This window comes from Palaemon carinicauda, chromosome 3 (assembly GCF_036898095.1).
Source record: "Palaemon carinicauda isolate YSFRI2023 chromosome 3, ASM3689809v2, whole genome shotgun sequence".
Lineage (NCBI taxonomy): Eukaryota > Metazoa > Arthropoda > Malacostraca > Decapoda > Palaemonidae > Palaemon > Palaemon carinicauda.
Window position 1 is genome coordinate 167,324,979 of NC_090727.1, and position 25,448 is coordinate 167,350,426.

The following is a 25,448-nucleotide window of genomic DNA, read 5'->3' on the forward strand; positions in this document are numbered from 1 at the left end:
CCAAATCCGGAGAAACAGACATTTGCTGACAAAGTTAAGGAAAAAAATCTGTTGAGAATTAAATCAACTAATACAACAACTAAAATTACAGAAAGAAAGTGCGAGGTTGAACAAGCACTTAAAGACATTCCTATACAGTACTTAACACACGGTCAACTACGAATGGAAATGTTGTTGTAAACTTTGCAAACAAAATGATCAGAGAAGAGACGGCAAACAAAATTCAGGCATTGGTGGCTGACACTGAAACGAGAAAAATTGGAAAACTAAAACCAAAAATAATGATATGCAATGTGTACAATGACGAAGATGATGAAGTAAATGCTTTGATTAAAAAAAATCGCTGCCTGGACCAAATCCAAAATATAGAAGAGAAGATAAGTGTAGTCCTGAAGAAAAATGCCTCAGGAGGACCACCCACTATGTGCTGAAATGTGATCCTGAAGTTCGGAGGGCTATTCATGATAATGAGGACAAAGTTTCGTTACGATGGGATATTTATAACATACGTAATAGATACCATGTGATCACCTGCTACCACTGTCAGAGGTATAGACATCTTGAAAAAGATAGAAAGTCTAAGAATGATGATAAAGTCTGCAGGAAATGTTCAGGAAAACATTCCACCACGGAGTGTAATACGCAAGCATCAAAGTGTTTAAACTGCACAAAGTTAAACGAACCACGTGACCAAATAGTAAATTCTAGAGACTGCAAAGCTTATGACTTGGAATTATATACAATCTGTAGGTAATAAGACTATTCAAATTCGAGAATTGATAAACAAGAAATATTCTCTCACACACTCTTCCAAATTCTGTCAGTAATCGGCCAAGCTTCTCTTCTGTGTCTGCTACCAGTACATTATCATCCGCAAACAACATCTGATTTACCTCCCATTCATGGTCATTCTTGTCTACCAGTTTTAATCCTCGTCCAAGCACTCAAGCATTCACCTCTCTCACCACTCCATCAACATACATGTTAAACAACCACGGCGACATCACACATCCCTGTCTCAGCCCCACTCTCACCGGAAACCAATCACCCACTTCATTTCCTATCCTAACACATGCTTTACTACCTTTGTAGAAACTTTTCACTACTTGCAACAACTTTCCACCAACTCCATATAACCTCATCACATTCCATATTGCTTCCCTATCAACTCTATCATACGCTTTCTCCAGATCCATAAACGCAACATACACCTCCTTACCTTTTGCTAAATATTTCTCACATATCTGCCTTACTGTAAGAATCTGATTCATACAACCCCTACCTCTTCTAAAACCACCCTGTATTTCTAAGATTGCATTCTCTGTTTTATCCTGATCCTATTAATCAATACTCTACCATACACTTTTCCAATTACGCTTAACAAACTAATACCTCTTGAATTAGAACACTCATGCACATCTCCCTTACCCTTATATAGTGGTACAATACATGCACAAACCCAATCTACTGGTACCATTGACAACACAAAACACATATTAAACAATCTCACCAACCATTCAAGTACAGTCACACCCCCTTCCTTCAAGATCTCAGCTCTCACACCATCCATACCAGATGCTTTTCCTACTCTCGTTTCATCTAGTGCTCTCCTCACTTCCTCTATTGTAATCTCTCTCTCATTCTCATCTCCCATCACTAGCACCTCAACACCTGCAACAGCAATTATATCTGCCTCCCTATTATCCTCAACATTCAGTAAACTTTCAAAATATTCCGTCCATCTTTTCCTTGCCTCCTCTCCTTTTAACAACCTTCCATTTCCATCTTTCACTGTCTCTTCAATTCTTGAGCCAGTCTTCCTTACTCTCTTCACTTCTTTCCAAAACTTCTTCTTATTCTCTTCATATGAATGACCCAATCCCTGACCCCACCTCAAGTCAGCTGCCCTCTTTGCCTCATGTACCTTGCGCTTTACTTTCACATTTTTCTCTCTATAGTTTTCATACTTCTCTACACTATTACTCTGCAGCCATTCTTCAAAAGCCCTCTTTTTCTCTTCCACTTTTACCTTCACTCCTTCATTCCACCATTCACTGCCCTTCCTCATGCTGCCTCCAACAACCCTCTTACCACACACATCACTTGCAATCCCAACAAAATTTTCTTTTGCTAACTTCCACTCCTCCTCTAAATTACCAGTTTCTCTTACTTTCACTTCGTCATATGCCATTTTCAACCTTTCCTGATATTTACTTTTTACCCCCGGTTTTATTAGCTCTTCAACCCTCACTAGCTCCCTTTTACATCCACCTACTCTATTCCCCCACTCTTTTGCTACAACTAATTTTCCTTCCACCAAAAAATGATCAGACATACCGTTAGCCATACCCCTAAACACTTGCACGTCTTTCAATCTTCCAAACATTCTTTTTGTTATCAACACATAATCCATTAATGCCCTTTCTACTACTCTTCCATTTGCCACTCTTACCCATGTATACTTATTTTTATCTTTCTTTTTGAAAAAGCTATTACTTATCACCATCTCTTGCTCAACCACATATCTACCAGTCTCTCGCCACTCTCATTTTCACCTGGTACGCCATACTTCCCAATGACACCTTCTACCTCTCCAGCGCCCACTCTAGCATTTAAGTCACCCATGACAACTACATAATTCCTTCTACCCAGTCCTTCTACACACCTAGTTCATTCATTCCAGAACTCATTCCGCTCTTCTTCACTTTTCTCACTACCTGGCCCATAAGCACTGACAAACGCCCAACATTCCCTACCCAACCTAACCCTTACCCACATTAACCGAGATGATATCTCCTTCCATTCCACTACTTTACCTGTCATCCATCCACTCAGCAATAAAGCCACACCCTCTCTCGCCCTTCCCCTTCCAATCCCAGACACTCTACCAGACATTTCACCAAACATCAGTTCACTCTTTCCTTTTATCTTCGTCTCACACTAGGCCAATACATCCATCCTTCTATCCCTAACCATACTTCCAATTTCACATCTTTTACTCTCTATCGTACTACTTCCACGCACATTCAAACACCCCAAAACTAGAGTGCGGGGAGCAGTCACTCTCCCCCCAGCTCCATCTCTTTGTCGATGTCTCACAGGATGTAGATACAGGAGAGGGGGTTCCCAGCCCCCTCGTCCCGTCCCTTATAGTCGCCTCTTACGACACGCAAGGATAACGTTGGCGCTATTCTAATTTTTATATGCCCCTGCGGCCACAGGGTAAGAGCTCCATAATGATGTCACATTTTATTGCAGATCATAACCAGTACATAGGTATTTGTTATTTTGTGAGCGTAGGGTGTGAATTAGAACAATCAAAAACATTTTTCCACTGTAAAATACTGTTTTAAGGTGTCTTTTTCAATGGGTGGGAACAGTTTATTTTTTTTAGTTATTTTAAAGGGGAAAAATTAATCCAAGATAGGAGCGAATTGACATATGAACTCGGGTCCCGGAACGCATTAAGCTCGTATCTGAAGGTATTACCGTACTTCAATGTATTTTCTTAAAAATCTAATGGATTTGTCCTTGGGCAGTCCTCCACATGTCCTGCAAGTTTTGTGGAAACTGGTCCATCAGTTTTTCCAAAATGTTGTTCAAAAACAAAAAATAAACTTAAAAAATATTTGTCATTTACTCAACATTGCGATTATATTCAGAGTACTGCTGCGTACTTGTACTTTGGTGTACATTTTCCAAAATGTTACAGATTCCTCCTTGGGTCATAACTAAAATGACTACAAGTTTAGCCATAATTAGTACAGTAGTTCTTGTGTAATTTTGCTCACTAACAAATAAAAAATCTAAACTGGCACCAGTGAATATATACCTTTAGAAAAATCTTTGATTTTGGCATAGGCAATTAAAGGACAAAGGTTTATATTCATGTAGGAACAAAATACAGTGTAACTAACTAAAAACTTTTAGAATTTCTTTTTACATGGTCTAACACAAACTCACATACTGTATAAAGTGAAAACTTGCAAACATCTAAAAATAGAAATCTTGTTAATAAATTCCCTCATATCCAGTGTAGTAATTATGTTTTACAAATCTATAGAAGGTAAAATTAGATGAAAATATAGGTACTCGGCTCGTATATAACTAAACAGTCTTGCTTGAATCCTAATAGATAGTAATCAAAGTTTGCTTAAAATACTACTTTTTGTGTTATTGAAAACAAAAGTAAAAAAGAATAACCTCTTCAGCAATAAAAAAAAAAAAAATTTATCATGGCAAAGGTGAAGTTCCAAATTCTTTTCCATCCTACCTGCTCAAATTTCCATCCATCTGACATAGTCGAGACAAGCTGTGTAAGTTCATTTTCATGGCACTGTAGAACTCTGTACATGTGTTTCTTCCCAGACTTGGGTGGCCTATTATCCCGCTGGCTGATGCGCTCTTTGCAAAGCTTTATCAATTCGGTGATATTATAAAATTCAGCTTCTTCTAGTACACCTGGAAATTCGTTAGGTACAAAAACTCATAATTTCACACATTTTATCATACTACCTGTATGTCATTTTTAAAAAATAAATAAGCACATAAAACCAACACTTACATTTTCACTTCATAATTTATTTAACCTAGTACATACACACATATCTATCTTATACAGCATTTCAATAAATGATTTATAAAACTATTTATTTTTGCTAGCTATACAAACCTTAGTCATTTAAATGGGTTACTCTTAGTTTTGTTTTGTATGACCAGATAATCAAATGAAAAAGTGATTTGATTGCATCACAATAGGGTTGCTAAGCAACCACAGTGCATGGTGACACGGGGTACCATTGCATGATGCTCTTCACTTTCACCTGGTCAAAAGACTTCTGGAGTGGTTGAGGTGGGACCTTTGATTAAATTACTCAAGTTTGAATAACTAGGAAAAATGCAGTTTTAGAGGGGCTCAGTTAAGAGGTATGCCCTTCCTCTCTAATAGATACAATTACTAATAAATAACAGCAAAAGATCAAAAGTGGATAAATTGAAACTGTGTAAGCAGCTTGTAAAGAGGCAAGGCCGTATATTCAATACAAAAGGATGAGTCTTGTGGTAGGAGTGAAGCTATATAAACACTAAAAACAAAAATCAAACCATTGTTTTCTTGTTTTGGGTAGAGCCATAGCCTCTGTAATATGGTCTTCCACTGTCTTGGGTTAGAGTTCTTTTGCTTGAGGGTACATTCAGGCACACTATTTTATGTTATTTCTATTCCTCTTGTTTTGTTAAAGTTTTTATAGTTTATATAGGAGATATTTATTTTAATGTCGTTACTCTTCTTAAAATATTTCATTTTACTTCTTTCCTTTCCTCACTGAGCTATTTTCCCTGTTGGAGCCCCAGGGCTTATAGCATCTTGCTTTTACAACTAAAATTGTAGCTTAGTAGTAATAATAATAATAATAATAATAATAATATACAATTATTTATTAGGTAGTAGGTTGGCCAGGGCACCAGCCACCCGTTGAGATACTACCGCTGGAGAGTTACTGGATCATTTGAATGGCCAGACAGTACTACATTAACGCCACTGTGTTTCCCCTTAGAAGACCGACAAATTGAAGGCATGCTTTCTGAACGGCCTTTATCTCCAGGACGTTGATATGCTGTGTCTTTTCCACTTCCGTCCAAGAACCCCTTGCTGACTCCCCGCGAAGGTGAGCTCCCCATTCTTCCTTGGAGGTGTCCGTGAAGAGGAGCATCTACGGGGGCTCCGCCGCGAAGGGCATCCCCTTGAGGGTGTTTGCTCGGTCTCTCCACCACTCCAAGAATTGCTTTGTCCCTGGAAGAACAGGAATTACTTTGTAGGGCGACCCTACTTGGTTCCAGAGCCCCTTCAGGTTCCATTGGATGGCCCTGAGTTTCATCCTCCCTTGGGGAACCAGCTTCTACAAAGATACTAGATGTCCTATCAATCTCTGCCAATCCTTCGCTCTCCTGGGCTGGCCCGATAGGAAGGGACGGAGGATCTGGTCCAGGTAGTTCAGCCTTTCTTCCGATGGGAAGACTCTCACTACAGTGAACCCTCGTTTATCGCGGTAGATAGGTTCCAGTCGCGGCCGCGATAGGTGAAAATCCGCGAAGTAGTGACACCATATTTACCTATTTATTCAACATGTATATTCAGACTTTTAAAACCTTCCCTTGTACGTAGTACTGTTAACAAACTACCCTTTAATGTACAGAACATTTAATGCATGTACTACAGTACCCTAAACTAAAACAGGCACAAATAGTAAAGGTGATCTTATATCATGCATTTCCTAAACATGCTAAAAAGCACGATAAAAAATGGCAACCAATGTTTTGTTTACATTTATCTCTGATCATAATGTAGAAACAAACTGGAGGTAGAGCTTTGCTTATTACCCAGACATATTTCCCATACTTTTCCCTTAGAACTACATCACATCTTCCTACTTTAGATATATAGATATAGATATATATATATATATATATATATATATATATATGTATATATATATATATATATATATATATATATATATATATATATATATATATGTGTGTGTGTGTGTGTGTATATATATATATATATTTATATGTATACACATATACATACCTACATATATACATAAATACATGCATACATATATATATATATTACTGTATATATATGGGTTATGGAAAAAATCCGCGAAGTGGTGAATCCGCGATGGTCGAACCGCGAAGTAGCGAGGGTTCACTGTAGTCGGGAGTCTAGAACCATCCCCAAGTACGTCATCCTGGTGGAGGGAGACAGGTGAGACTTCTCCAGGTTGATGGTGATACCCAGAACCTTGCAGAATTGCATTAGCTCCGCGCCTTGTTCCTTCAAAACTGCCTCTGAGGAAGAAAGGAGTAACCAGTCGTCCAGGTTGCGAATCAGATGAATTCCCCGTTCGTGAGCCCATACAGAGACAGTCGTGAAGACTCTCGTGAAGATTTGGGGCGCTGTCGACAGGCCGAAGCAAAGAGTCTTGAATGGCAAGATCTGGGTATCCCACTTCACCCGAAAGTACTTCGGGCTGGAGGGGTGAATGGGGATCTGGAAATAGGCGTCCTTGATATCTATGGAAATCATGAAGTCTCCCTCCCTCAAGGACTCCAGGACCAACTTCGGGGTGTCCATCTTGAAGCCGGTCTTGCACACAAAATTGTTGAGGGCTGACAGATCTATGACTGGTCTCCAACCCCCCGTCGCTTTCTCCACCAGGAAGAGGCAGCTGTAGAAACCTGGACCAGGTTGTAGCACCATTTCCATAGCCCCTTTCGCTAACATAGTGGAGACCTCTTCTTGTAAGGCCTCCCTCTTCAAGGGGTCCTTGGGGGCTAACCACTCCGCCTGACTTGCTGGGATAATAGGTGGAGGGTCTGCCAGGAACAGGAGCCTGTACCCCTCTTTTAACACTGTTACCGTCCAGGGTTCCGCTCCGTGATTCTTCCATGCTTGCCAAAATCGTTTGAGGCATCCCCCTACCTGAGGCTTGGGCAGGAGTGGGGGGCCTCTCAACCTACGTCCTTCTGGAGGAGCGACCTGACCGGCTTCTCCTGGAAGCTGAGTGGGCTGTTCTATAGGAGGCTGGGGCTGTGGGATCGCCCCTGCAGGAGGGCTGCGAAGGGTGAGACCACAGGGAAGCCGGGGCCTCTCTCCTCACCTGGCTAGGGGGGGCCCGAGACGTCGACGGTCCATCCGGAGGAGGCCTTCTGTAAGTGGGCCTCCTCATGGTATGCAGTCTGGGAGTGTTCACTTCCTTCCGTTTCGACAGTTTCTCCACCACTTCTTATGTCTGTTTCAAGGGAAAGAGTCCGTCACCCCATACAGAAAGGTTCCTCAAGGTCCTCGCCTCCCTGTCCGGTATACGCCTGGACAATTTATTTAAGATTGTGACCCTTCGTCGCAGAACCCAATTGGCGGATAACGCTAGGGACTGAAAAGTTAGGAACTTCAAGGCCCGTCCTCCGGAGCTGGTAAGTTCCTTCAGCAGTGCTTGGTTGGACGGCACTGTAGAGTCGGGGGAAGCCTGGATGCCTACTAGTGTCGAGGCCCACCAGTCTAACCAAGAGGCGACGTTGACGAGATCTTTGGACATCTCCTCCATCATCGTCGCCTCCGATGGAGAAAAACAGATAGGAGCTGAGGAAGCCCCGTCCTCCGAAGTTCCCTGATCTAAGACTTCCAAGGAGTCTTCTACTCTGCTGGCTCCTTGTGGCTGTCCTTCCATCCAGTAGTACTTACTTTGGGACTTCAACCCCTGGAGTAACTTGGAGGACCCTTGAACCTTGGAACCTTCAGCGTTTCGTGCCACAACCTTGTATATGTGAGCACGGCCAAGTCTCACATCTCTGGCTACAGGTAGGGCTAAGGAGGGCTTCTGTTGGACGGGCTCCTCCATTAGTCTATTAACGCTAGACCACCAGGCATCCTCGTCCGCAGGCAGTGGTTCCTCAATCCTGTGGTGATGGCGAATCAGACCAATGACCCTCCTATAAGCGGAGTCCTCTACTGGCGCGGTTTCAGTATCGCCGTCCGAGGTTGAGGAACCGTACTGACGGAGGCCTTCGCACCAATCTGTGGTCTGAGGACAGGCATTGCGGAGGGCTCAGGCACCTCCGTCCTCCGTTTGCCTTTCTTCAAAGGGGGAGAGGCTTCCGTGGGTTTGCCCAACGAAGGAAGCCGTCCCCCCATATCGCTCGGCTGAGCTAACTCGACGAGGCTGCCCGTCCGAAAAGGCAACTCCATCCGCTGGGCGGGTAGGGAAGCCCGTTTCGAGGTCTTATGCTTGTCCGAAGAGCTCCTTGGGTCTTTGTGAGGGTCAAATCTATGGCTGGTGGAGGCCCTTCTAGGAGGACTGTCTCCGGAAAGCCAACCCGCAGTGCTCGGGAGAGTAGTAAAGTCCGCGAGCTTACTGCGGGGAACGAGGACCCATTGCTCCTTCGGCGAACTACTCCTCCTGGGTTTCTTCTTTGGGGACCTTGACCGCTTCCTCCCATGCCCTGACCTAGAGCGGGACCTCGAGGGGGAGCGACGTCTCCTGGATCTGTCCCTCCTTCGACAGTGTCTTCTCCACGACAACGATGAGCCTACCTCCGAGGACCCTGACGACTCCTCGTAACAACTACGAGAGACGGGAACGTCCGCTTTCACCATTTTCTGGGTTCTGGATGTCGAAGGCTGAAGGAAGATATCGGGAACCGCCGATAGAGGGGCTGGAAGAGAAATCGGACGATCAACATTCTGGAACCAGGACCCAAGGCCGTCCTCCTCCCTCAAAGGTGATCTACAGGGAGTTCTCGGGGGCCCCCATCCGAGGGGATCTTCTAACGGCGAATCTTCTTTTCCTGGGGCTCCTTCAGCTGCGGAGGCGCCTGAAACATGAATCCACGATGCTGGTGAAGATACAGCGACATCCTTATTCCACATAGGGTTGTCCGAAGAGACGTGCCCCCGATGCACAAGGGCATCGCCTGCGGACCCTCACTAATAAAACTGTCAGGCCCCAACTTGCCTGTAAAGGATCAGCAACCCCAGAATCCCGAAGACACGACTCCTGGGGAAGAACCATTGGCTTCTTCCCCGCAACGGACTTACCTCGTCCCCTACTCTGGGTAGGGAATGAAGAAGGAACCCTGTCAGACTTCTCTCCTGTAGAAGTCACGGGCGAAGAAATGCTGGACTTCCTGGGCGAGTGTTTAGACGACTTCTTCTTCGTCCCAAACTTCACCCACTGCACTTCGGTCCACGACACACACTCCGGACACATGTCCGAAGGAGAGCAAACTCTACCCCTGCACGAAGAGCAAAGGGAGTGCGGGTCCACCTCAGTCTTAGATAAGAACGCACCACACGATTTTCCAGCCTTAGGCCCAGGGCAACGGCGATGATGCTCTATACTGCACTAGCACAATACCGCAAGACACAGGAACGCAGCGGGAAAGGATAATAAGGGAAGAGAACACTTTACAAACACAAGGGAAAGCACAAGGGAAAACAAGCGGACATGCGAGAGCACAAGGGAAAGTATAGCGGGCCACGCGGGTACCACGTGGGACACACGAGTCGGGGACACAAAGGGTCGCACTGAGACAAGGAGAGCGTCGAGATGATATCACAACACGACCAGAGAACTTACAGAGGGTCGAGACCCAAGCTAACGAGTGACCTGGCTCGGGACTAGCCTCAGGGCACGTATCCTTCCGCCTGGGGTAGTCCTCACAGAAAACGGAAGTAGGGTAAACTACACAAAACTCTGGTCGGTTGAGAGGAGATTCCAGGTACCTCCTAAGAAAGTAGTTCGAGGTAAGCCTCTGTGTTGGAACAAATATTCACTTTAACGTTGTTACTGTTCTTAAAATATTTTATCTTTCTTCTTTCTTTTCCTCACTGGGCTATTTTCCCTGTTGGGGCCCCTGGGCTTATAGCATCCTTCTTTTCCAACTAGGGTTGTAGCTTAGCAAATAATAATAATAATAATAATACAGGTAATAATAATAATAATAATATGAAATGAATTGAAAAGTATGGCTTTCTTACTTGCACTAGGGTAAGACCCATGTGAAGACTTCATGTCCACCTCTGATCACCTTCTGCCTAGACCCACATTACATACACTTATAATGAAGAGAATAATGGATTTTTTTAATAAAAACAATTATGTGCCGCATAAGAGCAAAGTTAGATTATTTGTTGTGCTGCAACAAAAAGCCCAAAGGAGATAGTGTCGAGACTTATGAGGACAATCTCTAAGGTAATGGTCCATAAAAGTGGTTTTGTCTCTTCCTTACACCAACTTTGAGGACTTGCGCTACTGAGTAGTTTTTATAGAACGTTAAGGATTGCAGAAAAAAAAACCACGGATGTGCTCAGGGGTGAAGGGGGTGACACTTCTCGAGGATTTATGAGCTCTCAAGATTGTTTCTCTCGCCCAAAGTGAAATTGTATTTTTGGATACTTTCTTTTTGGAGTGAACTGTGCTCATGTACAAATTGAAAATTTAAGGCCTAAGATATGCCATTCTCTTTAAATACTTTTTAATTAATCTCAGGGGACAGGGTAAAATGCCATCCACCGAGATCATCAGTTACCTCTTTGACAGACATCAAGAAAGAGTCAAATCTAATATCGTTTTCAACCGGATTCTGGTTTTTGGCCACAAATTCAGGAACAAATGAAAGGGCTAATTCTTTCCACCCTCTGGAATGTGATATAAGATAAGATATATCTTGTAGCTCACTTACTCTCTTGGCTGAAGCTAATGCAAGGAGGAAAATTATCTTTAAAGTAAGGTCCCTGTTTAAGGCTTTATGCATAGGTCTGTAGGGTTTTTTTTTTTTGAAAGACCTGAGAACCTTAATCACATCCCAGTTCTCGAGGAAGACAAGTCTGCTCGAAACTCTGAATGAGAGCTGAGAGTTCCCATAGAGAGAGGTCAAGCTCTTTCAATTTGAAAACCTGTCTCAAGGCCTTTTATTGCAGTGTCTGCAAGGGATTTCTCATTCCTCAGGAACACCAAAAAGTCTGCAATCAGGGGAATAATGGCCTTACAACACCAATTACAGAAGATTTTCCACTTGGTCTGGTAGACTGCTGAGGACAACTTTCAGGGATACAATGATACCTGTCGATACGAAAGCATCTACTTACGAAATTCTTATGATGCGAAACGAGATACAAAGATTTTTTCAACTCCCAGTGCAAAAAATGTATTATGATAAGAAAAGAGATTTGGCAGCCAGGCCGAGAATAAAATAGTTACCCATTAAAAATTTGAGATCAGTTGAAGAAAACAGGTTGTTTATACATAACAGAAAATGTATATCTCTATAGTAAGGGTAACTATAAAAATAGTACAGTACATATGGTACTGTATATTTTGTATATGTACAGTATTGTACAACAGTATATGTATTGTATTATTTTCCATTTATTATTGCATTATATTCTACTAACTTCTTAATTTACAGGTATTAACAGTTAGGTTAGATATATTGAATGATTCAAACGTATTTGGCTGTTCAGTATTTCATTGTGGTTATATTGTAGCTTTATTATAAAACTTAATGTGGTGTTTATTTAGGGTTTGGAACGAATTAGGCAATTTACACGTAAAACATGATTCATAATACAGTAATACCTCGACATGCGAGTGCCCCAACATGCGAGAAATTTGATATACGTGGAAATTTTCAAGCAAATTTTTGCCCCGAGATAGAGAGAAAAATCTGAGATATGAAGATATGAAACGGTTCCCTATGCAGCTGCAAGGTGGCCGAGTGTGCGAGAGGCTGCTCACGAGGACAACATCGCTCGCTCTTTCCCGTCGGATCTCTGTCGCATAAAGTTATCTCCGAGCATCGGCCGTAGTGTTTGCATCTTTTACGCGTTTTTTGCGTTAATCGGTACAGAATTAAGTGAATAAGAAATGGGTCCAAAGCAAGCGAGTGCAAACAAGGGTAGTGAAAAGAAAAAGCTTATGATGATAATCGAGATAAAACATGAAATAATCGAAAAACATGAGAGAGGTGTACCAGTGACTGAGCTGGGTCTCCAATATGAGAGGAGTACATCAACAATATGTACCATCCTCAAGCAGAAGGATGCTATGAAGAGCACCAAGCCTTCCAAAGGACTAACCATCCTTTCCAAGCTGTGCAGTGATATTCATGACGAGATGGAGAGGCTTCTTTTAATATGGATAAAGGAGAAACAGTTGGCGGGAGATAGCGTGACTGAGACGATCATCCGTGAAAAGGCCAGTGGAATCTACGATGACTTGAAAGAAAACAAGCAGCTGAGAGAGGGGAGACTTCGACGCCAGCGGAAAACTTCAAAGCCAGTCGTGGCTGGTTGAATGATTTAAAAAAAAGGACTGAGATACACTCGGTTGCGAGGCATGGGGAAGCAGCAAGTTCCGACTCGAAAGACCACCTTTCTACGAAGGAAATCAGACATGTTGGTGAAGTACCTGGAGTTTTCAGTTTTTATAGAAAAGAGGCACCCGGACAAGTTGGCGTGTGGTCGTGCGCTAGCCTTTTGTGACGACACTTGTGTACGTCATTTTCGTAACATCTTGAAGGGGAGACAAAAGCAAACATCACTAGACAGGTTCCTTTTAACCCTTTTACCCCCAAGCTATTTGGAACTTTCTTTCCAACCCTCAACTCCCAGGCGTTTTCTTTTTCAAGCACATTTGCAACATATATTTTTTAAATTGCTCCAACATCCTTAATTTTTGTCATAGAGAGGTCAGGTTGGTCTCATTTTTTTGGAAAATGACTGAAGTTTCTCATAAAGTTATCAAAAATATGCAAAAAAAAAAAAAAAAATGTAAATAGCAGTTTTTTGCAAGGACGTACCGGTACGTCCATGGGGGTAAAAGGGTTAAAAAGGCCGGCAAAAAGTGAAGGTGAAAGAGTCAAAAATAGCCAAGCCAGAAGAACAGTAAAAAAATGAAAACAAAATTAGAATTAAGTTTAGTGTAGATTAACACTTATTTTTAAGTGTGGGTACAGTAAGCTAATTTTATGTAAGTTAAATTTAAAGTTTAAGATATGTTACGTAGTGTTACAAAAGTATAGCGTAACGAACATGTTGCCATCAAGTCTCTCTCCTTCCTCCTCCGCACACACTGCTGTTGGCCGCTACCGTCTGTCTCGAAGGTAAGAACTCCATAATAATGTCATCTTTTATTGCAGATCATAACCAGTACATAAGTATTTGTTATTTTGTGAGTGTAGGTTGTGAATTAGAACAATTAAAAACTATGTTTTTCCACTGTAATATACTGTTTTCAAGTGTTTTTTTCAGAGGGTGGGAACAGATTAATTTTTAAAAGTTATTACACATGGGAAAAATTGATCCGAGATACAAACGAATTGGCATACGAGCTCGGGTCCCGGAACGCATTAAGCTCGTATCTCAAGGTATTACTGTACTAAGTTTTCACAAAACAAAAGCCACTCAAGAACGAATTAATTTTGTATCGAGGCAGTACTGTACAGTATCCGGGAAGTTATTTTGCAGTTGGTCCTGAAAAAACTTTTTCGGAGGAGATGCTGGATTGTCTCCAGCCGTGAAGTGACAGGAAATGCACTGCGTTGTGGAACTTTCTTATATGTGGATAATGTAGTAGGCTTGGCCATTTTGGAACTTCCATGAGAAGTTCCGGCAAGTAAAGATACCACTCTACTGTTGGATATTTTGGAGCTACTCGCATTTCTCCGACTTCCTAGTATGTTCAGACTCTGTTCAGGATCTGGCAAATCAGACAGAATGGCAAAAACGAGTAAAAGTCTAGTCTGTCCCACGGGAGCTGAAATGCATCTTCCATTACTGGAGCTTAGTCTGGGATTGGTGAACAATACACAGGGAGTTAGTGATTCCAGTGAGTGGTGAACTTGTCCAGAGACTGGGAACCTCACTAAGTCAAAAGTCTCTTCACCACTAGAGGAAGCAAAGACCATTCTGAAACAACTGGGAGCACAGCGGCCGTAGCCAAAGGATCCCCTACAAGTACCGACTCAAGTTTATACAGTACTGTACATTATCAACACTGGGTGGTGAAACATTTACAAAATTATTTTGGCCCTCATCATCTATGACTGGAGCCTCAGTGGGTTCCTGACATGAAGGACCAGGTTGGGAGATAACGTTTGCTGCAGAAACAAACTTGGTTTCTTGCCACTGCTGGCAAAAGACGAAGGAGAGCGATCTCGCTTAATTCGTTTACTGTGACGAGAAGAATATCTCTCCCACTGAGAGGACAGCCACTCCCTATAGTAATCACACTATGATTCCACTGAACATTTCTTGCAACAGCAAAAGGGGCAAACTGGATGCGGATCAACATCTACCCAACTCGTGAAGGTGCCAGATGGACGTTCATCCAGGCTGGGGCATGAACGCATGATATTAGGCTTATTGGCTATAATGCACTGTCGTAACTCACACATGATAATAATGCAAGTGACACTGAATAATAAAAAATAAATAAGGCACAAGAACTAAGCACTATGAGATTATGTGTGGCGAATGCGTATGTCTAGTTCACAAAGAGAGAAAGGGATTCGTTCTCTTAATGTAACGACCAGGAGTGTAGTGAAGTGTCATGCGACGGTGCCCCATACCACCATGCACTGTGGTTGTTTAGCAACCATAGTGTGATGCAATGAAATTCCTTTTTCTTTTGACTGTCTCATCGTAGAAAATGAAAATAGGAGTACAGTAACCCATTGAAACGACGCAGAAGTTTGTATCCGTGTAAGAATAAAAAGTAACAAAGTTAAATAAAAATCAGAGAATTTCCTTCACCTTAAATACATAAATGACTGACAAATTCATAGCCTAATTAACAATACAGTAAGAGGTTCCATAGAGTAAGCTACCCTAGCCATAAAGGGAAAACAATTTGTGTACAATGACAGTGACATGGTGTACAACAATGAAATAGGTCATTATACTCACTACATACTTAATAACCATAGAATACTGTACCCTATTCTCCCCATAAAGATTGTCAAACTAATGGTTAATAACCTGTGATGAATTCCTTTCTACTGTTTTTCTTTGTATTGGTGAACAGAAGATAATATTACAATACTGTAGTTTTAACTCAAAATACTGTATTCCTACATAATACTTCTCCAAACACTCTTCCTCACCAAGCTAGCTTGGATTCACTAAGTGTGTTTAAAGAGAATTATGAGACATGAAATATTCCACCTTAACTCTAAATTCACAACTAATAGTTTTTTCATAACCTTTACAAAAATTGTTATAAGATTACCTCCATCAATTCAATAAGAAGTCATTAAAAAAAATTATCATCATAATACTCTATCATAAAAAAATAAAAGGATGATAGCAAAATGGAATATCAATATCAAGCTTACTTCCTTACAGCCATTAGATACAGTACAACAAAATGTAAAATCCCCACCTTCTTCTGCTAAGTCCTTATTAATCACTAATTTTCCATGGCGTAGATAATTTAAGACAGGACTGAAGTATGTTGGATCTCTGTCAATTAAGTAGGCATCATTTTCATCCTGAAAGAAAAATTACCCTTATTTCTTATATAAAAAATTAGGACACAAAGTGAAAAAAAGGTCCAAGGAACATTATTAATGAAAAATAGGCCCTTGCTTACTAAAATAAAAATTAAAAATTTGGAAATAATTTGCATTTTTCTTAAATAATACAAACCTGTAATCATTTATAGGGATTATCTTTTGACGAAGCTAGAAGGGTAGCCATTGGACTTTTAATTCGAGGTGGCAACCCTACCCGACCGCTATAGCGGGGAGAATAAGGGTTGGCTGGGTACTATCTACTCACTCATTGGTGAACTACGTAAGTTTTTTTTATTGTAGGCAGAACTTATAGGGGGACACGTGTTAGCGGAACAATTTGTATAAATAACTACAGGTTTGTAGAGTACTAGTTAGGAAAAATACAAATTATTTCCAAATTTGTCATTTGTTCCTACATTAACAAACCTTAAATTATTTAAAGGGATGACTCGCCCTTAGGAGGGTAGTAAGTCCAACAATTGGCTTGGTCATTGACCCGGGTGCTCCTTGTACAGTATTAGACTGTATCTAGGAAAACCTTGACACCTCGCTAAATAATACATAAGTGACTATGATAGGGGCCTGTGTAACCTGTTTGGTTGTGAGATCACATATTAATGTCTAGGTAAAGATATTCAGAGTTAAAAAAGGAATGCTCACTATATACTAGGACATTTCGCAATGCTTACCTAGCAGGAAGCACTGGGGTTGAGTACAAGTATAAAATAGCAGTAATAACCATACCTGTACTAGGTTATACAAGGGAAATGGTTGTTACCTACAGAGGATGATGCCACCATGCAGAGGGACTCATGGCGCTGTTCCCCAAGAGAGGGGAAGAGGAAGAAAAGAAAAGAGCCAGTCATTCTTATTCATTCATCCCAGACTTGACCCAGGTAACCAATGCCCTCAACCATCTGCTACCTGTCCAATAAGGAGCCCCGAGGCATTCTCAAACCACCTGTTGTGTAGCCACCACAAGATTGACAGAGAACATATCGAGTCTTCTGTCTTGCAAATAAGAGGCCGGTGAAGATCATCAGATGCTTCCGCACGCCCGGCTTGTAACATGCAACATTGAAAAGTTGCGTTTAAACGCTAGGGCTGTACTGATATACCTGACATTGTGAGCTCTAAGTTGTCGAACTGGAGGAGGGTAAGAATATACAGCAGAGCCTATGACCTTGCGAATCCATGATGAAATGGTTTTTTGGTGACCCTCCTCTTTATTCTACCCATGCTGGTGAACAGGGCTGAGTTCCTGCAATGCATTTAAGATAATATCTCACTGGGCATAGTAATAACTGATCTGGGTCATTGGTTCCAAAACGTAGACTCTTAATTTGAAAGGGCCCAATTCTAGGGTCCAGTACCCCCAGATTTTGAGTCTCTGTAATGAACTCTGGGACGAAGCCGAGTGTCACCTCCCTCATCCCCTTGAATGGGCTACATCGTATGAGACCATGAAATTCACCGACTCTCTTTGCAGAAGCTAAAGTGAGCAGAAACGCCATCTTCAAAGTGAGATTAGAGTCTGTTGCATGGCATAATGAATCTTTTGAGGACCTCAAGACGCAAACCACGTTCCAAGAAGGTCGGAGATCTCTGACTGGGGCAAGTAATCTCATAACTTTGCATCTTATGAGTAAGGAAAGCTCCAACAAAGAGGAAAGATCTACTCCTTTCAGTTTAAAAGTTAGGCTTAAGACTGAGCGATAGCCTTTTACCGCTGATACCGAAATGACAAATTCGAAGATAATTTGTATTTTTCCTAACCATACAAACCTTAGCTATTTACATTGGGTTTACCTTTTAGCGTAGCTGAAATGGCGAGCCATTAGAATTTAACGAGGGAGTATTACCCCCGCGCTAGTTAGCGGGGGGGGGGGGGGGGGGGGTAGGGGAGTGGTAGCTAGTTACCCCTCCCCCCCTCACACACCGATGAATTGCTTCACTTTCACTTAGAGGTAGGACTTGTCTTGGGGGACAGGGCTGGCGGGCAAATATATGTAAATAGCTAAGGTTTGTATGGTTAGGAAAAATACAAATTATCTTCGAATTTGTCATTTGTTCCGTAACCGAAATACAAACCACGCTATTTACATTGGGTGACTTACCCCTTAGGAAGGGTGGAAAGTCCCCAGCCATACTGGCTTTGGCTTTACCCGGGGACTCAGAATCCGAGTGAGTCGCACTCGAGAAAAGGAGTCCCTGCACCTCAAAAGTTCCTTGCTCCGCAAGGAACCGTGTGGCCTACATAAGCTTGTGTGTGAAGGAAGAAGTGTGACCCGTCCTAGGCAGTTGACCTGGAGTTCCAGAAGGAACTCTGGGTTAGGACGTTCCCAATACCACCTCGTCAGGGTATGGGGGACGCGACAGTATTGACTCAATACTCGGAACACAAGGAAGCATGGTTTACCTGCAGAGGTTTGAGGTCAGCTATGCAGAGACCAGGATGCTGCTTCCCAGTAGAGGGGATGATTAAGAAAGAAGTAAGGGCCAGACATACTTCTTTCGTTCATGCAGACTAAAACCTGATAACAATGCCCTCAACCTTCTGCTACCTGTCCAAAAAGGAGCCTGAGGTTAGACCAGCTGTTGTGTAGCCACCACAGAGCGATAGAAACGTATCGAAACTCCTGTGGGTCACGCCCTGCAGGAAGCGGGCTGCGAAGGTCATTAGACGCTTCCAGAGTCCAGCTTGTAGCACCTGCGTCACAGAGTAGTATTACTCGAAGGCGAGGGACGTTGCGATGTATCCGACATCGTACTGTAGGGCGACGTGACGGGGGAGGGTCTGGATTCAGGTCGAGATGAATGTCCTTGAGTCCGAGCTGAAGAGGTATACTGGTGACTCTCCCCCGTGTCCTCCTTGTGCTCCCAACCCGGCTGCACGTGAGGACAAACTGCAGCTGTTCCCAAAGCTAACCTCTCGATTCCTTTACTGGTAAGAAGGAGAAGGTTTTGGGACATCAGATACAGAATGGTGACTCGAAATCTTAAAGGAATTGGACCGAAGGGCCGGGACCCCAAGATTCTGAGTCGAGCCAACAACTCAGGAGCGAACCTGAAAGTTGCCTTCCCCCATTTCTTAGAAAGGGCGGAGTCGTACGAGACCAAGAAGATTGCTTACACACTGGCCGCGGCCAGAGTGAGCAGGAGCCCCAAGACGGAATACGATCAGAGGCCTGACCTAAAGGGTCTTGAGAAGATCTCTTAAGGAACTAAAAAGTCCGAGCCAGGCTCCATGTTGGAGGTCTCACTCCGACTAGGGCAGGGACGTTCACAGCTTCGCATGAGCGAGGAAAGGTCCAACGGGAAGAAAAAAGTTATTCCTTTCTGCCTGAAGGTCAGGGAAAGGCTGAGCGACAGGCTTCACTGCCGAGAGCGGAAAGGAGTTTCCTCCCGCCGAAAAGCAATAAGTTCGTTATTGCTGGAGAAGAGGCCTCAAGGGAAGAGGTATATCTCCCACGAAACCAACCACCGAAGACTCCACTTCGCCTGGAAGACCCCTGCGGATGACTGTCGCAGATGACGCGACCTACGTCCCGCGACTGTAGCGGGTTGTCTCTTCTTGAGGAGGAGGCGTAGTGTCTCCAGGCATGAAGACAAAGCGACGCCCCGGCTCGTGAAAGATGTTGCAGTGTGGTTGTTTGAGTAGCCTGTGCCGTGGGAGAAGCTCTCCCGGGAGTTCCGTCAGGGGAAGCAGAGGGTCCGGAAACCGTTCTGCGTATAGTCCCAGTGGAGCTCTCAGGGCCATTGAAAGGTTGACAGACAACCTGGTCTTGTTGAGACCCATTCTCAACAGACAACAAAGGAGGGAAGACGCAGGCGTCGATGTTGTTCCACCATCACCGGAATGCATCTTGCCAAAGAGTCTCGGGGTCTGAGACTGGGGGGAAGAAAAGCGGAAGCTTGAGGTTCCAAGCTGTCGCGATCAGGTCCCCCAGGCCAGGACTTGCTGGTTACTCAAGGCCAAAGAGCCCCAGGTACACTTTCTCTACGAGGCTCTGCTCGGATAGTCGGAGAGAACATTCCTCTGCCCGGAATGAGCGAGCCGATGGTGGTATTGAGAGGATCTCAAAACATCTCAGTATCTCTACTGCAAGATGCGAAGGTATGAAAATGCGTCCCTTGCTGGTTAGAACACGCCAGTACCATGAAGTCGTCGCGCACGGAGCGACTCGGCAGGAGCTGTAGGATCTGTAGAGGGGCCAGACTACGGCCCCTAAGCCTGCCTGAATGATGGAGAGGTATCCTTCAGGTCCTGACCATAGGCCTGGACCGGAACATGCCACCCCCCCCCCCTTTTCTTTGACGAGTCCGAGAACAGCATCAAAAATGTGGGGAAAGGACGAGAATATCCACTCCCATCAAGAGGTTCCATAGATCAATCCCCATTGCAGGTCTAATCGTCCCGCTGGTCCCATAGGGGCCAGAAAGTCCGGTTAATCGTTGCTTTGAAACCACCGGAACTTGGGCCGCCCCACAGGGAACTTATCCTGAGGCGACCATTCGGAACTTTAGACGGGTCAATGAGGAAAGAGACCTAGGAAACGTTCCAAGGTAGGGCTGAAAGCTCTGCCCGACTGAAAACAGGTACTGCGACTCTCCTCAGCCTTGCCACAGTTAACTGAAGGGAAGGCTCGGAGAAGGCGGCAACAGAATCTGGCGTCCCCAGGCGGTCACCCATCCAAGTACCAACCAGACCCGATGTTGCTTAACCTCGCTGAACAGACGAGAAGCTGGGTTTCCAACGTGGTAAGGCCGTTGACTCAATATCATGGCTAGATACTCCAGATGTTGAGGCCGAAGAAGAGAAGGCTCCTAGCAAATTACCATGAACCCCCACTCATGGTAAGGATCCGGAAGCTTGTCCCGGCGTTGAAGAAGGTCGAACCCGAGCCTACTGGAGTTGACCAGACTTCCAAAAGGCGAAGGAGGCGGCAGCCTGCTCCCGAGCGGCCATGAGAAAAGCAGGGAGAGTTCTCTGGGGAAAAACCTGCGATGCCACGGCAGGATCGCCACACTGCATCTTAAGCAGGAATACCTGTAGTCTAGGCTGAATTCCACGAGCTTTCTGGAAGATGGATGGAATGGAAACTGAAAGTACCCGTCCTTCCGATCCAGGCCTAAGGAGTCCTGTCGCCTCGTTACCAGTCTGATCGATTCTGCTGTTCCACGCTGGACGAAGTTTGTTCGACAAACTTGATCAGAGCTGAGAGGTCGACTACGGAATTCCCGTCTCAGATACTTTCTTACGAGAAAGGATTGACTGAAGAAGCCGGGGGGTGAAGCCGTCGACGATCCTATGGAGGACCTTCTCCTAAGGCATGGATCATTCTGCCCAAACGGGCAAACTCTTGCCGACCCTATGGCATAGAGGTTCAGAGACACTGAATTCGCTGACAGAGACGGCAGGCGCGATATCCTTGGCTGATCACGGAGATTGTGCAGGAATGGACATCGGGAAGCTGTCATCCGGATGAGTAACCTTAGGCATCCTCCCAGCGTGAAACCTGCAAGGGGGGGTTGCCAATCCTAGAGTTCGTGAACTCTGCCGCTCCCTCTAGGACTATGCCCCCCGGGGAGAGCCTCCCGTGCTACCTGTTCCTGACAGGAGGGGACTGCTATTGGACACCTTGTCTCAGTTGTCGTAGCCGGTCCGATAACTTAGGCCGACGAGGCTGAAAGAAAGAGGCGCTGGAGCCCTGCAGGGTCTGGAAGAAAGCGCCTTGGAGGAGTGAAAAACGGAAGTCGACTTCCTCCGCACAACCGCTGTCTATGTCTCTGTCCTTGGGCACAAACAAACTCTTCCCAAGGATGGAAGGGTGTCTGAGGTTGTCGACATCCACGGATGAGACACCCGAAAGGAAGCCCTCGGTCATTGCATCCAGATGGTCCAACATTGAGCTTGCCCGCAAGTTCGAAACTTGGGGACGAAACGCCAAGGTGCTTGAGCACGAGAGGAGGAAAGTACCCATGACCTTCCTGTAGCTTCCTTGAACAAAACCTCGGGTCTTACCTTATTGCCTTACGAGATGGAGAAGAGGAAGGGGTAAACCAGTCACCCCTTGGCCGATGGAGAAATCTCGAACGGAAAGCTCCCTGGCAAAACTCTTCCAGGGAATGACGAGGAAGGGCTAACCCAGGTTCTGGAAAGAAGAATGTTGCTCAGACATACCCTGAAGATTCTTCCTGCTCTTGCATGTGCCATGCTCTGCGTTTACGGGGTGAGGCCGTGTTCTGGAAATACGCTCCAGAAGACTCGCCAGGCTGGCCATGCTACGAAACCCCAACGGGAAACGCGGTCGCAATCGCCCTGGCGCTCGCGCGATGATAAATCAATGGTTTGCGCGTGGGCGAACGTGTAAGCGCCCATGCGCGGGCACGCAGGAAAGCAAACGAAGGTGCGCGAAGGAGCGCAGAAGGAGGGCGAGCGTGGTAGGAAGGGCGAGAGCTGGTGGTCGGCGAGCGATAACCCGTAGGCGAGCAAAGGATACTGCAAGAATTAAGCCGACGTTCGCGCGATGAAACACCGTCGGCTCGCGCGACGGAACACCGTCGGTCCGCGCGACGGAACACCTTCCGTCCGCGCGATGGAATACCGTTGGTTCGCGTGCGGTCGCGCATGAGCGTAGGCGTGCAGGCACATGGGAGTGCGGTCGCGCGGGTGAGCGCAGGCGGTCGGGAGACAGATGACGCGTAGGCGGGCGATGGCGCGTTCTGGCGAGCGATAGCCCGTAGGCGAGTGAAGGCGCGTTGGCGAGCGGTGGTGCGTTAACAAAAACGCTAGCGCGCAGGTGAAGAATCGCGTGGGCGCGTAGGCGATTGCCAACGTGAGAGAGACTAGTGATGGTCAGCGCGCATCGCGCTAACAGAAGGCGCGCAGGTGCATCAGGAAGGTGAGCGCTGAAGCAAGCTGTTAATCAGGCGATCCTAGACGGTCAGAAAACCGTTGGCGCCCATTGGTGCGTGGCAGAAAAGGGCGCGCAGATGTGCGCTGGCGATTGAAGAAAGCTGGCGCACAGAAGGACAGAAGTAAAGGTGAGCGCTGGCGAGCAGGAGGAAGATCTACGGCAAGACTCAGCTACCGGAGATCGTGGTCCACAGCAGGCGAGCGCTAGATCGCTACTGATGGTGTCCAGGGAAACTGACACGCGTGGCAGATCGATGGCGATCGTTGACGCGTAGGAGATCGCTGACGAGCAGGTGAACGTTGACGCGTAGGAGATCGCTGACGAGCAGGTGAACGTTGACACGTCTATGGTCGCTGGCGAGCTGGTGATCGCTGGCGAGCAGAAGGCAACGCGTGGAAGCCTGTGCGTAGAAGAAGAGTCCTTGTCCAAGACCTGAACCGAAGTTCTAAATCGCGAGGGTGAACGTGGGTGCACAGGGCGCGTAACAGGAACCAACAGGAACAGCAGAGATGATCATCATGAGAGCGCTGACGAACAGGAGAGCGCTGGCGAACAGGAGAGCGCTGGCGATCAGGAAAGCGCTGATGAGCAGGAGAGCGCTAACACTGAGCAGGAGAGAACACAGCAGAAGGGCGCGCAGGGGAACCCTGACACGCAAGGGAAGAACCCCCGTGGGAGGCAACCCTTTGCCCCGAAGGGATCGTTGTCCGTCGGGAGACTGATGTCCGTCGGAAGACCGTTGTGTGTCCGTCGGGAGACTGATGTCCGCGGAAGACCGTTGTCCGTCGGAAGACGAGGTCAGACTGCTGTCCATCTGCACCAGGGGCGGAAGATCAAGAAGAAGGAGTTGTAGGCTGCATACGGAGATTCAAAAAGGCGCCTCTTAGCACCCTTATAGGGAGATGGGAGGCCCTTACGACGAGGCGGACGGTGAGCCTTACGGCGAAGGAGGCCAACAGCAACAACAGCCGAAGAATCCTCCGAAGAGGAGTCTCTATGAGTGTACTCTCTTGCGAACGAAAGAGAAACACTTCGTAGAAGAGACTGGTCAGCCAGTGACCTAAACGGAGCAATCCTCTGAAGAGGGGCTCCTGCAGTTGCCCAGCCCCTTGAGCGAAACTGCAGGTGCGACCGCTCAGCACCAAGAGCATAGTCGCACGAAAAAAAGGCAAGAGAAGAACCCCCCAAAAGGGGAAAAACTCAATCCTGGACAGGAAAAACTTCCCTCGGAAGGAAAGTTACCCACCCAAGGAGGCGAACCTCCTGAGAGTTCTAAAATGAACTGGAGAGCTGTCAATAGTCACGGGAGTACTTCCAGAAGAAGGAGACACGCCCCTAACGAAGATCCATAGGGGAGGCAGCAACAGCCGAATCCCCAGGCCTCAACAAGACAGCTCACACCGTTGTCACATTACAGAAACGAACTAGATCGGTAACTGTAAAAAAATCAAACAAAAATCATTAGTACACATTCATTTCCCCGGGAAGGCTCCGAAGAGGAATCCCGAGGGAAAGGAACACAAGAATTACACAACAGGCACGTGCCCTCACAACCACTTACACTCACGGAAGGAGAGCTGTAACCAACACAGAATTATAACAATTATAATTATGTAACTATGTAATTATGTAATTTAAAAATGAATGAACACTAAAAAGAAAGAACGAAAACCCCGGAAGGAATCGTTCTACAAAGCTGAAAAATCAACAAATACAATAGATTCATAAACTAATTGAGACAAAACGTACGGCGTAGCAACCCCCCCACACGGGAAGGAAGCTACAAAAGGCGTAGTAACGTAGTAAAAGGGTGAACGACCTCAAAAGAGAGAGAGAGAAAGACCGAAGTCAAACTCGATCGCGACCCATGAAATTACACCATGGTGGCCTAACTGTCGAGGGCTCCACGGAGATATCGTACACTACACACACAAGCACAAACTCTGAAAAGGAAACTTACTGATTTCTATACTCAAATATATACATAAACATGAGAAAATGTTTACATATATATTGAGTAAAAGAAAAGTAAGTGATTAAGTAAAGACAAAACAAACAATGGCTGCCAAGCGAGGACAAAGACAGAGACGTCTGTCCATGTCCGAGCCAAAAGGGAAAGTGAAGCAATTCATCGGTGTGTGAGGGGGTGAGGGGTAGCTGGCTACCACTCCCCTAACCCCCTCCCTAACTAGCGCGGGGGTAATACACCCTCGTTAAATTCTAATGGCTCGCCATTTCAGCTACGCTAAAAGGTAAACCCAATGTAAATAGCGTGGTTTGTATTTCGGTTACGGAACAAAGGAGTTTTTTATCCCAAAGGTATTCAAGAAATTCCGCTATTACTGAAATAGTGGAATCGAAGGGAGAGATACCCCTTCCGCGACACCACCCACAGAAGATTGTCTACTTTGTCTGGTATACCTAGACTGAAGATCTTCGCAAGTGTCC

The 25,448-nt window shown here is 45.2% G+C and overlaps 1 protein-coding gene and 1 pseudogene across 1 annotated transcript in view; both read right to left on the reverse strand.

Annotated features, from left to right (window-relative positions):
• LOC137638755 (BTB/POZ domain-containing protein KCTD5-like) overlaps positions 1-25,448 on the reverse strand; it is a 40,555-nt gene that overhangs the window by 6,500 nt on the left and 8,607 nt on the right. The window contains exons 2-3 of the mRNA XM_068371100.1: positions 15,948-16,056; positions 4,274-4,461 (exon numbers count right to left, since the gene is read on the reverse strand). Coding sequence (XP_068227201.1) covers positions 4,274-4,461; positions 15,948-16,056 — 297 coding nt within the window. The remainder of the gene's footprint in view (positions 1-4,273; positions 4,462-15,947; positions 16,057-25,448) is intronic.
• LOC137638924 (5S ribosomal RNA) lies at positions 20,737-20,855 on the reverse strand (annotated as a pseudogene).